We start from the raw sequence: 15408 nt of genomic DNA on the forward strand, positions 1-15408 counted from the left end.
TTTAAAGTGGAGGAACAAATAAAATAAGGGTCTTTTAAGTAGTTTTTACTGCACTTTATTTTTGGAAGACAAGAACTAAGTCACTATTTATGCCTCAAGTTCAACCTGTAAAAAGGCTATCTCTGAACTACAGAGAGAGGATGGACCACGGGAGAGGAGATGATACTGAATGGGAGCGACACATCTGTTGCCCTGTCTCAGACTCTTTCTCTGGAGGAAAGGAAATTTCATCTATTGAATATGGATTCTGAGTTACTATCTGCCCATTCCCGTGATGAAGGTGATTAAAATCTCGAAAAACTCTAACTCCGACAGAAGAGAAAGAGCCATTTCCTACCTGGAGCACAGGAATCGTCTGGTTTAACAGGTGGAAAGAATTCATGAAAAGGGGCGAGTTATCCATCCACTCTTGAGACTTTTCCCTTAGTTCTGCCAGTTCCCTCAGAGTCTTATTAGACTAAAAGACAAAGAAACAAAAATAGATCTGGTCCATTATTGTTTTCTTCTATATAGCAGAAGCTATCTTAAAGTTGTTTTGTTCTATAGCTTTAAGAAATACTTCTAAAAGGTGGAGCTAGTTAAAAAAAAAAAAATAGTGTCAGAAATTTCCCACATGGTCAGAAGTTTTTAAATGGCAGCTTTTCATCAGGTCAAGAGATCACTTTTAAAAATTCTGGAAAATGTAGGGTTTGCTTCACTGTCCACAATGAATTTACAGTCAAGATGAAGTCATACTTTCTAGAGTTCCCAGAAGTTATTCATTTTTTTCCAATGATACACTTAACTTTACTACTACAGAAACATCGAGTTCAAGGATATGAGAAGCATGCTTCCATAAACTGCTGGTGGAAATGGGTGTGTTATACCCTCATTTGGAAAGCAATCGGACAACAGTCATTAAATAAAATACATTATTCCTCGATCCCTCAATCCTGAAAAATCATCTCACTGCAATAAAATACCACTGTATAAATAATATGCATGAGAGTATTTGTTGTCACATTATTTACATTAGCACAAAAAGAAAAAGGAAACACTGGAAACAAAATGAAGGCCCACCAATTGAGGCCTGGATCAATCAATTCTATGGTATGAAAAAGTCTGCAATTTTCAAAAAGAATGAATTAAACTATACCAATTGAGTTGGAAGAATTCCCACAAGGTATTGTGTGAGTAAAGCAATACGTAGAAAAACATTATAATGTAACCTCATTTAATTATGCAAAAATGACCAAAAAACTGCATATGAATGTATGTATAGCATAATAACCTATAAAGAGTTAGAGAAACGTGCAAAAATTACAGAAAAACACATCTCTGAATGCTAAAAGTCAAAGTTACATCAAGAGGAGAGGAAAAGAGAACCAAACAAAGAGAAAGACATAAAAAGACTGAACTCAGGAAATGAGCAGGTAATGACTTCATTTATGCAAAAATTATAAAGAAGTATAGCCTTTAAATAAAGTAAGATATTAAAATACAAATAACAGAAACCAGTGATGAACTCATGTCCATTTTTATATAGACCTAAAATAATGTTATATTCACCTAGATTATGGTCTAATGACCAAGTAATGGTAAAGCAGAGATTTCTTCTTTTTTTTTACTTTCACTCTATCATTTTAAGAGTAGGCTTATAATTCAAGTCATTAAAGCTAACTTTAAAAGTTGGAGAGAAATGTAATTATGGTTCAGTTAGGTAGATGGTAAGTAGTTACTATTAATCTCTTTTTCAACATCTATCTCTTATGTAAATATAACAAGTTGAATTATACAACCTGATATGAAGTCAATAATTTATAATCTAGGGATTGCTTTGTTCAAACTATTATAAAATGCTCTAATATTATTTTTACTAGTACAATTATTTTTACACACTCTGAAAATTAGACACCAGTTGTAGAAAAATTTTCTGCCATTGGAGATAAGCTGAAAAATCTGAGGTCTTGCTTCAACTAACCTCATTCTCAAGGGTCAACACAGTTCATGCTTCTTCAAAGGGCTACCAACCAATCTACATTGTTTACACATATACAGGGCAGAGTTTGAGAATTAAGAGTTTCAGAAAGCTAAGGGTAATAGTAGGTAAGATATAAAGAAAGCTCAGTCAGTTACAGTAAATTTGGAAGTTGATTACTTTAAAAATCATCTTAGTACTCTAAACAGAAACTTTGAGTTATAATGGTCAAACCTTTTCCATTATTGCCTTTGTGACGGGGGTATATGGTGCATACAAAATTTTTCCCAACAACATAGGTTTCAAGAAAGCCCAAATCACAGGTCCAGCAGGCATATTAATGATGTCTTTATAAAGGGAAAAGCAAAATGGTGCTAGAAGGAAAAAGTTAATAAAACCATTTAGTATGTGTATCTAAAATCTATTTCCTTATTGTAAATTGACACAGATTATTGTTACACACCCGAAGATACATGCCTTATACTTTCCTTATCATTAACAGTTGCGAGGCCTCTGGTATCAAGGTAAGAAAGTGCAGTAACAACTATTTTTTTTTTTTTAGGTGGGAAAGTTTAACCCAGAAAACAAGCTTACAATAAGGGATGGCATTTTGCCAAGAGGAGTTAAATAGGTTGAAAATCACATTTCAGAATATCTTCCAACGGATCCACCTCATCAGGGCTTAATTTAAGAACATATTAAAAAATCTGCTACTAGGATACTAGTAACAGATACGTAAGAGTTGGTCCATGAATGTTGAATGATTAAAAAGATGAATAAATGCATCAATCCAATTGCTATATTAAACATCTATACGTGGGCATCAGGGTGGCTCAGTTGATTAAGCAACTGCCTTCGACTCAAGTCATGATCCCAGGGTCCTGGGATCGAGACCCATGTCATATAGCTCCCTGCTCTGCAGGGAGTTTACTTCTCCTTCTGCCCCTCCTCCCACTTGCTTTCTCAATCTCTCTCTCTCACACAAAATAAATAAATTAAATCTTTTAAAAAATAAACATCTGTATATTATATGGAAAAGCCCAGTTGATGGAATTTTCCATCCCAAGCATTGTGGGGTTGATGTGCCATGAAACCTTTATAGTTCTGCTGCATTCAGAACTTTTCCATGTGTGATACAACCTTCTAATTCTCGAAAGTTAAGAAAAATATTGATCTAAACAGATTTATTTTTTAAAATATTTTATTTATTTATTTATTTGTGAGAGGAGGTGGGGAGAAACACAAGCAAGCAGAGCGGCAGGCAGAGGGAGAGAGAGAAGCAGGCTCCCCGCTGAGCAAGGAGCCCGATGCGGGACTCGATCCCAGGACCCTACGATCATGACCTGAGCCAAAGGCAGCGGCTTCACCAACTGAGCCACCCAGGCGTCCCTCTAAGCAGATTTAAAGCATGTTTTGGTATTATGTACTGGCAACAATGATGAAGTTGTGGCTGACAAATGCTGAATGTTGTGGTTAAGAGGCTAGACTTTGCAACAGACCACCGAGTTCAGCTCACTGCTCAAATACCTTCAGGTTGGGTGACCGTGGCCAGGTAGTCTGTTGGTGCCTCATTTCCCCTTACTAAGATGGAGAGACACACCTTTTACACTTGCCGAAAAACCGGACTTGGTTAATACACAAACATGTTTGATGTGTGGGAAGTGTGTAGAAGTGTTGGGGGAAAACTAATACTTCACTGATCATAAAAGGCTGAGCTACAGCAGACAGTGTTGTCAGGAGATGATGTTACTATGCTGATTTTGTTTACTCACTGGTATGGGTGGGAATTCCATATTTGGAAGCAATCTGTTCTTTGCTTAATTTGTAAGTCAAAAAGTCCTTGGTGTGGTTGCCTTTTCGCCTTTGAGAAGAGGGCAGCAAGGCAGTTAAATATTCAGTGGTAATCCCTTGGGAACACAATGCTTGGGAGATGGTGCTAAATGATCCTTGGGGTGTGTTCATCCGCTTGCTTCTGTACATTGCCTATGAGATAAAAATCCACAATATATTAACATCAGAAAGCTATAAATACTGCCGAGAACAATACAGAAGAAAACCTGGTAATGCTTAGAGTATCCTTATAGCTTCCATAATTCCTTTAAAACACGTATCCCAAATATAAATGCAGAATGCTGAACTTCACTGACTTAAGTGGCCAAAATTTTTGCCAGAGTAGAAGAGTTTTCCTGCAGGTGCTTTTTCCCAATGACTATAATGGTAGCTGAATGTATTACAACTAATCTCAAATACAAGTTAATGTGACAAGAGGAATTGCCCAATAAGCACATTACTGGGTGACTTTTTTACCTGTGTTAATGGAACACTTCTGGGCAGATGCATCTGTCTCAGGGATGTCATTTTATCTAGCAGTGGATGTGTGCCAGAAGCCATCTGATTGAGAATCTCTTTAAGCCTCATGAAGAGTTCTATCATCTTTTCTACTGGCTTTTGATCTTCCCTGGGGAAAAACACCTAATAAGAGCAGAATAAAAATAAATGATGTATGTGGAGGCACTGGAACCCATACACACTGTTGGTAAGAATCTTAAAAGGTACAGTTACTTTGGGAAAAATTGTGGAAGTTTATTAAATAGTTAAACATAAGTTTGGCATGCCACCTAGCAATTACATTCCTAAGTATTAATCCAAGTGAAATGAAAACATATGTCCACACCAGGATTTGTAGGTGAAGGCCCATGGTAGCATCATTCACAATAGCCAGCAAAGTGGAAACAATCCAAATGAAAGGACAAACGAAATGTACATCATTTAACTAGAATATTCTTTAACAATAAAAAGATAGGAAACACTGGCACATGTTGCAAAATGCATGAAATTAAAAAACATTATGCTGAGTAAAAAAAGCCAAACAAAGACCATGTATTGTATGATTTAGAGTATATAAAATGTTTAAAAAAGGCAAGTCTCTGGAGATGGAAAATAGATCAGGGACCACATGGGCTAGAGGTGAGTAAGAAATAGCTGCATAAGGACAAAAGATTTTTTCTGGGGTTGAAGGAAATGTTTGAAAATTAGATTGTGGCAATAGTCGCACAACTCCATACATTCACTTAAAGAATACAAAATTGGTCGCTTTGAATAAGTGAATTTTGTGGTATATAAATTATACCTCAATAAAGCTGTCAAAAATAAATGATTCTAAAAGTCAGAAGGGCAAGTATCAATTATGTAACTCTTCATGGATATACTATTGCTCAGGAATCATATAATATGATCCTTAAAATCAGAAAAGCTCTTTCAAAAAGCTCATGTGACTCATCAAATTAAGTCATAATCCCACAATGCTTTTCTGCTGCATGAAGATACACTGGAAATATTTTAAAATTTTCAAGTTATTTCATCCTCTCATTCATTTAATCACCAAATGTTAATTGAGTGCCTGCTATGTCCCCAGCATGGATGAGGGGATGGGTATACGATGGTACACTAAGAGATACCATCTCTCCAGTCAAGGAGCCTTGGTCTAATAGAAGATCTAAATACCATTATGAGCACAAGACAAGCCCGGAGAAGACACCATGGAGATGCAGCTACCTCAGTAGCACAGCTACTAATTTCAGTTGTACTTTTTTCTAAATTACAACAACATTTCGATTTTTCTTCCAGTTCTGCCAAAATTCTGGGCATTTCCACACTGATGTGAAATAAACTGACTCGTGACAAGAAACTTTTCATTATTTTTCTTTGTAATACCTAAAAGAAGTAGAATGGTCTTCTGCTTGTCAAGTGCATGTATTTAGTTACTAGACTCGACAAAAATTATTTGGTTTGATACCTGCTCTGCAGAGTCATTATAAAATAAGGATTAACATTTTAATCCTTAAGGTGAGCAAAACTAATAATTTCACTTCATATGCATTTTAGTTTATAGTTTATGTAAAATAACCAGTTGTCTAGTTAATGGGTATTTGCTGAGTGCCTCTTTGGGCATGGCACCATTCTTGGCATTTGAAATATTGGCTGGTTCCATGGAGCACCTGTGCCCAAGGAGTCACCAAGTAGGAAAGAGAATTTTAGGGATGGGAGGGGGTTTTGCAGATCATGGGGTTTCTGTAGGATCTGGGGCTATACTTGAACAGACTGGGGAGCCACTGGAAGGTCCTGAGCACAGGGTTGGCATAATGTGACTTAAGCTTTAGGAGGATCACTCTGGCTGCTTAGGGATGGTGGGGCAGGCTGGTGGTGTGGAGGCAGGGAGGCCAATTAAGAGGCCACTGCAGAAATAGAGGTGTGAGAAAATGATGATCCAGAACAGGATTATTGATAACTAGTCCTAAAAATTTTCACCCCCTTTTCTGTAACAACAAAAGTCATCTATGTTGCTTCTGGTTCTTCTTAATTTAAAGGGGAAATTTTTTTTTTCCAGTGTTTGCAATAACATGTAAATATTTTTGATCAAGTATAGATATAGGTGAAATAGGTCTCTGATTCTTCTATGTATATATTTTTCATTTGGTTCTGTATTACACAAGTACTTACGAAGCATGACTTACTGTAGGATGAAGTCATTCCTGCCTTTTCTAAGCTCTAATAATGACCCATTTATTTTGTTGTACTGCATAAGTAACAGTAGCCTCTTTCTAAATTGGTGGAAAACACACACTCACACAGATTTTTAACACCAAAAAAACTCCCTACTTTCATTTACAAAAAAAAAAAAAAACCCAAAAAGCAAACAATAAACTTTGTTCTAATCTTTATTATCCTATCAAATTAATTCTTGTTCACTATAAAAAAAACACTCACACACACATATGTATTTCATACTTTAGTATAACATATATTAAATTTAATTATCTGGGCTTGGATACACAAACTGAGAGCTAATAAGGCAATAATATTAATTTCTTCATCTATAAAATGTACAAATTTCCAGTATATGATCACTAAGATCCTATTTAGCTCTAAAAAAAGCTGTAATTCCAAAGCTGTATAAATGGATCTTATTCGTTATAGTATCAGGGAGCATACTGATGTAAGCAAAATGTTTTTATACTAAAATGTGAATATGAAGTACTTCAGCAACAGGAACTTGCCTTGTATGTGAAGTTGTAAATGTCCAAGTAGTGCAGAAGGGTGAGTCCAATGAGGTAAGACTGCCGGGATCTTTCTGGAAGAGGCAGGCTACAGAATTCCGTCATCACATCCTCCATTTTGGGATAGGTCATATTGGCATCACAAGAATGCAACCAGAACACACGAGAAATAATCTGCAAGTTGGAGGAAGAAAAATATTTTAGTGTGAATCTTTTGAGAGCATTCTCTCAAGAGAAAAGCTTTGCTTTATTCTTAGGCTTCATTTAAAAATATGATAAATTATGCTCCAAGTCAATTCTTCCCCTTGATTTAAAGCACTCATCACAGGGTGCTTGGGTGGCTCAGTAAATTAAGGTCTGACTCTTGGCTTCAGCTCAGGTCACAATCTCAGGTTCATGAGATCAAGCCCTAAGTTGGGCTCTGTGCTCAGTGGGAGTCTGCTTGAGATTCTCTCTCTCCCCCACCCCCAACTGTGTGATCTCTCTCTCTCTCCAATAAATAAATAAATCTTTAAAACAAAAATAAAGCACTAATCACTATCGATAAAACTGTAGAGAGCCCAGAGTTCACTGGAAAGCTTAAGAAACAAGATGGAGGAAAAGAGACGAAGAAGTGTCTGTGATAATTCTGAGATTTCTTCCAAACATCTGGGTAAGTGATGGTACCAAGAATGAATTGATCTGGAGTTAAGTCTGGGGAAAATATTCATTTAAGACTCATTTTCCCTTTAAAATTTTATTTAGTGTATTTAAATTACATTTTGTTTTTAAAATCATTTGAAGTTATAATCCTTTTTTTTTTTTTGAAGTTATAATCTTACACAAGAAACTCTAGGTATCTCTATTGAGAGATAAAGGGCAAAGAATAAAAAGCCAAGGATTATGTAATAATATCAACCAACCATCCTGGACAGTGATGCTGTGTGAAAAGTGAGGTGTGCATATGAGAAGTTAAGAAGTCTCTATTGCCATTGAGTTGAAATAGAGAGAAATGTTTAGGAAATTCAAGACTGTTGAAATTTTTCTCTCTTTCCTTTTGAGAACAGTAAGAATGTACACTCCCCATTTATGTATTTTTATTTACTAAAATGAACCTGCTCTTCAGAAGCCAAACACTTAATTACTGAAATTAGATCTTAGGATAAAATGAGTAAAAGGTGAAAAAAAATTAAAAAAATAAAAAAAAATTAATAATGAGTAAAAGGTGAGATCAAAGGGAAAAGGTCAATAACTACTATTTGCTAGAGCAAGAGGAAAAAAAGGGAAGGCAAAGTACTTCTGGTTTCATATGAGGGAACCAATGAATAGGACACAAGTAAACCTAAATATTTCCCTAAGGCAGTCTTCAAGGCTTTCAAAAAACTTTATCCGATATTGGAGAATATCTGGGCTGTGTTTAGAAATGACACACTCTGTCACACATAAGTTTTGGATGGATGAGGCCTTAAACTCTGCAGTTCTTCTGGAAAATTTCTATGACATTTTCAGACAATGGACTTGGGAAAGGATAAAAGAAGAGACATTTCAAGTGGAAAAACCCTATTATCATCCTAAGGAAATGACATTATTAATTTTCACACCCAAACATGTTCACTATATCCACAAACTCACCCAGGGTTCCCTGGATCCTATCTATTTTACATACTATGTCTTGTCTTGGGACTTTTAAAAAAGCAAAACTGAGCATTCATTTCAACAAATTGTAAGTGGCCTGTTTTGTTTTGTTTTGTTTTCTTTTTCTCCCAATTAGATTACTGAAATCTGACTTTGATGTCATCATAACAGGCTGTGCCAATTTATCTCAGAAAACATGACTGTGGTCTGCATATACAGAATTATTGATGGCACTACTTATTTAAGAAAACCATGTAGAAGTAAGGAAAAGGAGAGCACAAAGGAGGGGAAATGAAGGAGAAGGAAAACTAGAAGGAAAGGAAATAAACAGTGAGAACTTGTCTTACTTCAGGATTTTTCTTCTAACCCCACTAGAAATTGAGCCTCTAATTTTATCATTTGCAAGCAAAATGCACCAGATCTGCAAGCAACTTCTCAGTGTTTAACTGGTAGATGCTCAATAAATATTACACATGATTCAAACTTTTAAGATCTGGCTCTACGTACAAATGTATTTTATCCCACCTCAGCTCTGTTATCAGGGATAGGAATGGCCAGCAGACTATCGATACTCCTGTTGGACAGGCCTGTCGTTCTCCTCAGGTCTTCCTTCAGCTCTTCAACATTCTTAAACATTTCTATTAACCGACCTGCAAGAAAATAAAAAAGAAAGAAAACATGTGTTGGTTGCAATGGAATTCTTTTTAACTTGTTGTACTAACATTAGAGGAACCTTCTAGACTAAAACATACACTCAACATACATGTCTTGGGTCAGGAGCAAAGGTCTCTCAGTTTTGGCGAACTCTGCATCTTTAGGATCTATTTCTATCTGATTTAGACTAGTTCTAATTATGGTATCATCGGCCCAAGGTAACAGACTGTCCTGGGTTATAAATTTTCCTTAGATGTCTCCAACACAAAGTTGATTAAAAAAAATCTATATATGGTTTCTTCCCAGACTTTGATCACCTAATACACTAAATATATATCCCTCCATTTGATTTAAAACATCACACAAATTCAAAATGTTTTCCAACCTCGGATCATATAATACTGTCAACTTAGGACAAGGTTTGCTAAATCTGCAACATTAATGCTGCACAGCACTTTTCCTTAATTTTGTCCAGTTTACAGTTTGTAAAGGACTTTTTAATAGTCCTTACCTCATTTTTATATAGAATGTGTTTAACTTCAAACTTTTTTAGGACACTGATTATAATTTTTTCATATCTGGGTCACTCATAACAAATGATATTTTGACTTTACTTAAGCAGATTATAATCTTCATTCTGCAAATATCTTTCGACTTCTTCATGAAGTATCCCTCATGCAAATATACCCTCTTTATTTTTGGACTTACTGCCTTTCAAATTTTTGTGGCTGCCTGTTATCCAAAATTCTGAATGCCTTTCTTTTCAGTATTGAGGTATTATGCAAAGAAGAAACGTATTGCATGGGGCCTCATGCTCAGAATACTAATAGGTTCTGAATTGAGATTTCTATAGACGGCAGTGCATCTTTTTTATTTTTTAAATCAGATTATTTTCATGAAATAAATAAATTCCATCCTAGCTAATGCGCTTTAATATATCAGAGAAATAAAAGGTGAATGGTCTAACTAGTTAAAATTTCAAAGATCTTTTTGCTGTGAAATCAAATTTCCCTATTTCATCCACTGCTGGCTTTCTGTGTGTTTATTTTAGACAAGTAACCATATTTGAAAGCTTTGGACTTCTCATGTGTAAGGGCAGATACAAAGTAGGTTTGGTTGGGAACTTCAGAAAAGCCTTTCTTAAACTGCACCATGAGAATCACATGCATTCTTAAAAGACAGCACTTAAAAATATGAATGGGGAAGCACCTGGTTTTTCAGATGGGTCTGCGCTGTTATTGACATGCAGCATGGCTTCTATGGCCGGCATTAACTGTGTGATATTTTCCAAGTAATTCATTTGCAGTGCCTGTTCTAGAAACCTGGAACAAAGCAGAAGAGGAGAAGAAACTACACTAAGCATATCCATAATCATCTGAGAAGAGGTTTCACCAAGGAAACAGGCAATGAAGATACTTACCAATCCATATTTAAATTCATTTTGCTTGGCTCTCCAGTAAGCAAATCCCTCAGTTTTTTAGATATAATATTGTCATGGTACAGTAAGTTGGTTGCTATTTCGGTGCCAAGTTCTGCTGCTTCGAGGAGCTGCACATGAAACGCACTTTCTTCACATAGGTTCCCAAAGTTCACGTCAGAGAGCGGGCACATTCTCTCTATTGGACGGAAAGTTTCAGATTCGCAAAGAAGTTCGGTCAAGTTTCGAAGCTGAGACAGCTTTCCAGAATGGGGAAGGAGCAGGAAATAGATTAGTTACATTATTATAAATATTTGGTAATTGATAATAAGTAACCAAAATTGATTTACTTTAAAAAAATTGTTCATTTGTGTTTAATTTGTTGGCATTTGGCAAGTTTTACTGCATAGCATTATATCCTGTCATTTGAGTTTACTGCTTTCTTTAGAATTTTATAAAACTCTTGGACCTATTAAATCTGTATTTCCCAACTGGACTCAGATCTTATAGACTCAATGGTTAAAAAAGAGGTGGTTTAGTTTTATCTCATTTAAATCACAAATACTTCAAATAGTTTATATTTTTGTTTAGGTTTTAAATCATGTGGAAAGGCAGACAGAAAAGTGGGTTTGGCAAAATAAAGTCTTTCTTCCGTGTACACATTAAGATGGCTACCGTTAAGTAAAAAAGAAAGAAAGAAAAAAAAAAAACAAATGTTGGGAAGGATGTGGAGGAATTGGAACTCTTGTGCACTGCTGGATGGAAAATGATGTGGCCACTGTGGAAAACAGTATGGAGATTCTTCAGAAATAAAAACAGAATCACCATATGATTCAGCAATCCCACTTCTGTGTACATACCCCGAAGTACTGAAAGCTGGGTTTCAAACAAATATTTGTGTACCCAGGTCCACAGCAACATTGTTCACACTAACCAAGAGGCAGAAGCAGCCCAAGTGTCCACTGACAGATGAACTAAACCCAATGCAGTATACAGATACACAATGAGATATTACTCAGCTTTCGTATCAGACACATGCTACAACATGGATGAACCTTGAGGACCTTGTGCTGTGTGAAATAAGCCAGTCACAAAAAGACAAATACACTGGATGCTTTCACTTAAATGAGGACTGTAGAGTAGTCAAATTCACAGCGACAGGAAGTAGAACTGTGGCTGCCAGGGGCTGGGCCAGAGAGGAATGGGCATCATGGTAACAGGTACAGGTATTCAGTTTTGCAAGATTAAGACAGTTCTGGAGATTGGATGTATTTAACAAGCCTGAACTGTACAGTTAAAAATGCTTTAGGTGGTAAATTTTATGTTGCGTGTATTTTACCACAATTAAAAAAAAATCATTGACAAGAAAAAAGCCTTTTGAAAAAAGGAGCATGTGAATCACTGCATTTAATAAGAGTACATTTTAATAAGATTGTGTTTAAACTATGGATGGGAATAAACTTGGATTTTCAGAAGTGTCAGCATTGTTTTGGACATTATCTTCTACCCTCTTATCTACTGAGGAAAACCGGGTGCCTTTGTTCTCTGGAAGTACTTAAAAGTTCTGCTGTGCTTAGAAGCTACCCTGGAGCTATTCCTTTTAAGAAGTCAAATAATTTGGGGCACCTGAGCTCAGTCAGCGAAGCATTTAACTCTTGATTTCAGCTCACGTCATGACTCAGGGTCATGAGATGAAGCCCCACATTGGGCTCCATGCTGAGTGTCGAGTCTGCTTAAGATACTTTCTCTCTCTCTCTCTCTCTGCCCCTCCCCCTCCTTTGTCTCTCAAAAAAAAAAAAGAGAGAGAGAGAGAGAAAGAGGAAGGTCAAATAATTTGGAGCAACATTTAAGGAAGCAAATGCATGTGTCATTCATTGCAACTCAATTTCAATCAGAAGTTGCATTTCAATGGAAATGAAATATTTTATGATCCAAGCAAATGTTTAGGGATGTTTCTTTCCATATATCAAATGGGAAAGGCACAATTATGTGTCTTAGATGAAAGATTTATAGTAACTACATGTAGGCAGGAGCAATTAAACACTGATCATCTTAGATAGTAAATATCATTGGTCTATTTTTTACTGTATTTAATATTCTAATTGACTTCTGGCTTTGAACTACCTAAAATAGCCTCATGCATATTAAAATTCTACTCACTAGTCACTGCTGTGAGAAAACTTCCATTACAGGTCCCATTGTTTTATCAGCTGTAACTATGTGTTTGCCATTCTATTCCTTCCTTTGATTTTCCAAATACTAGATATGATTAAATTTTTAATGAATGGAGCCAAGGCTTCCTGCCACATCATCCAGTGGCTTTTAGTGATTTCATACATAAAAGGATAAATACTGGTAGCCCAATAAATTTGTTTTAATCAAGCTTTGAGGGTATAGTAAATACGAGACTTTTACTCAGTAGAGACCTAAATACATATGTATATATATATTTTGACCCAAATATATTTTTTAATGCAAGTTTGACATACATGTGTAAGAAACCAGTAAAAGTCCATACAGTATAATCCTTGTTTGATAACATAAAAATTATTGAAGGAGAAATTGGAAGTGTAGCCATGCTACTGAAGTAGAATTGGTTCTCTGAAATAAGGGTTAATTCAGGGTCCATGTGGAATACATTGTGGGGCATCAAGGAGCAACCCAATAGTCATTCAGTATTTGTCATTATTTATTACTTTCCTCTAAAAGCAATGCAGGCACTAAATTTTTAGAAGCTTCATGGATCATTAATAATCATAAATTCAAAGAATTAAAATTCTCTCTTCAAAAGTATGTGTCAAATCCAGATTGTGGGTCTGTCAGAACCTCATGTAAAGTCCTTCGCTCCTTTATCATGACCCTAGTCCACATAGTGAAGAAAGGCTCAGGTCAAACTTGAACAATGACCCATAACTAACTCCATGTCCAGCTGTGACTGAATTCCCCAGTGCCCCTGGTCCCTGAATGCATCTGAAACAGAAATGTTAAGTTACATTTAAATAAGAACTCAAAATATCAGCGCACCTGGGTGACTCAGTTGGTTGGGTGTCCAACTCTTGATTTCAGCTCTGGTCATGATCTCAGGGTTGAGCCCTGCATTGGGCTCACACTGGGAATGGAGCCTGCTTAAAGTTCTCTTTCTACCTCTCCCTCTGCACCCACCCCACCTCAAAAAAAAAAACACCTCAAAATATCATAGGTATAAAAGTAATAAAATAGCAATGCTCCTGGGCTCTTGGCAAGTAAATGCAGGGGAAGGGAACTTATTTAAAAATTTAAAGGTGTTATAATAAAAATATTGTGTTACCCATATTTCTGCCCAATCTGGGGAATATCCACTTTATGTGCAGTTCCCCAATCAGGAAGCTATCCTTCTTACAATGAACAAAGGAGAAAACATAAAAGCTCAGGAGAAGTTCAATGTTAGGACTAGAAAAGAGGGGTAGGAACAGGAGAAGTCACTTTTGAATGACAAGCATTTGACATTTTGGAGGATCTCAACCTTCTTAGAAATGCCACAAGTCAAGTTTTAGAACAGGTAGGCCCTAACTGTCACAGTTAAGATACTGATTACCAGAGAAGGCAAAGCAAGAAAGTTAAAATCATCTCCTGCTGTAAAACTGTAAGAATTTATCTTCATTCCTTCAGTGATACGCACTGGACATTTTCCATGTGTCCATACACCTGGTGCTGAGAATACAACAGAAGAGGAACAGACTTAACAATGTCCTCCGGGAGCTTACAGTCCTGGAATGTAGGGGTTCTGTCAACTGAAAATAGCAGCCATGCTTGTAAATGACAACAGATTTTCTACCCACGTGACAGGATTGTGTTTATTTCCACTTCTGTGGCTTCTAGAACTTTTTTCATCATGTAACCCCCAAGTGGAGCAGTATCTTCAAAATGTGGATGCTGTTTTAAATTAGTCTCACATCTATCTCCCATTCCATGAGTGTAAATGATTGAGAATGGATTGCTCCAATTTCCCTGGTGTACATTTTGTGCTGCCTAGTTACTTCACAAGTTGAGAACCACAGTGAGTAATTGTCCGGGTGACACAACCACACCACCACACTCTCTTCTAACACCCTCATTTGTTCACACATCCATGAGTTGTCTTGAGCTCCTACTATGTGGCAAATATGGGACTTTAGAGATACAAAAGGCAACATTTTATCTGCATTTACCCTCTAGGGAGGGAAGCAGACCTTACTTACACATCAGCTATAAGGCTGAGTAGTAAGTTTCAGCAGCCAGAAATCTCACCAGACTCCTCTCGCTTATGCCCACTGGCTGCTGTGTTGTGTCACAGAACCTCCTACACCCCATTCTTCAAACTGTCTCTTCCTTCTTTTTCTGCCACTGACAAAGTGCAGGGCTCACTTTTTGCTTAGGTTACTGCTAAAAATCACCTATCTAGCTCTTCCCCGTTCTGTCCTGCATAGTTCTGCAAGAGCGACCTCTTTCTAAAATGAAAATTTTACTTCCTATCAAATGCACAACTTTCCAGACAAGATTCAAACTTGGTGACTAAGCAGACGGATCTGGGCCCTGTCTCTCTGCAGTCCCCTTTCCTGTCTCTCCCACAGGCACCTTATACTCCAGATGGGAACATGTCTGTCCTTCAGGTTCACACCTCTGTCTTAGCAAATGTAGGTCTGTGTGTGTGAAATGCAGGACTGCAACCATTAAGAGCAAGCATTATCTCC

The 15408-nt window shown here is 36.6% G+C and overlaps 1 protein-coding gene across 3 annotated transcripts in view; it reads right to left on the bottom strand.

Annotated features, from left to right (window-relative positions):
* ABCA12 (ATP binding cassette subfamily A member 12) overlaps positions 1-15408 on the bottom strand; it is a 217092-nt gene that overhangs the window by 64165 nt on the left and 137519 nt on the right. For all 3 annotated transcript variants that reach the window (XM_044241547.1, XM_044241546.1, XM_044241545.1), the window contains exons 13-20: positions 10703-10959; positions 10492-10604; positions 9154-9278; positions 7015-7188; positions 4265-4429; positions 3730-3940; positions 2192-2331; positions 338-457 (exon numbers count right to left, since the gene is read on the bottom strand). In XM_044241547.1, the coding sequence (XP_044097482.1) occupies positions 338-457; positions 2192-2331; positions 3730-3940; positions 4265-4429; positions 7015-7188; positions 9154-9278; positions 10492-10604; positions 10703-10959 (1305 nt within the window). The remainder of the gene's footprint in view (positions 1-337; positions 458-2191; positions 2332-3729; positions 3941-4264; positions 4430-7014; positions 7189-9153; positions 9279-10491; positions 10605-10702; positions 10960-15408) is intronic.

This window comes from Neovison vison, chromosome 3, assembly GCF_020171115.1.
Source record: "Neovison vison isolate M4711 chromosome 3, ASM_NN_V1, whole genome shotgun sequence".
In the NCBI taxonomy this organism is placed as follows: domain Eukaryota; kingdom Metazoa; phylum Chordata; class Mammalia; order Carnivora; family Mustelidae; genus Neogale; species Neogale vison.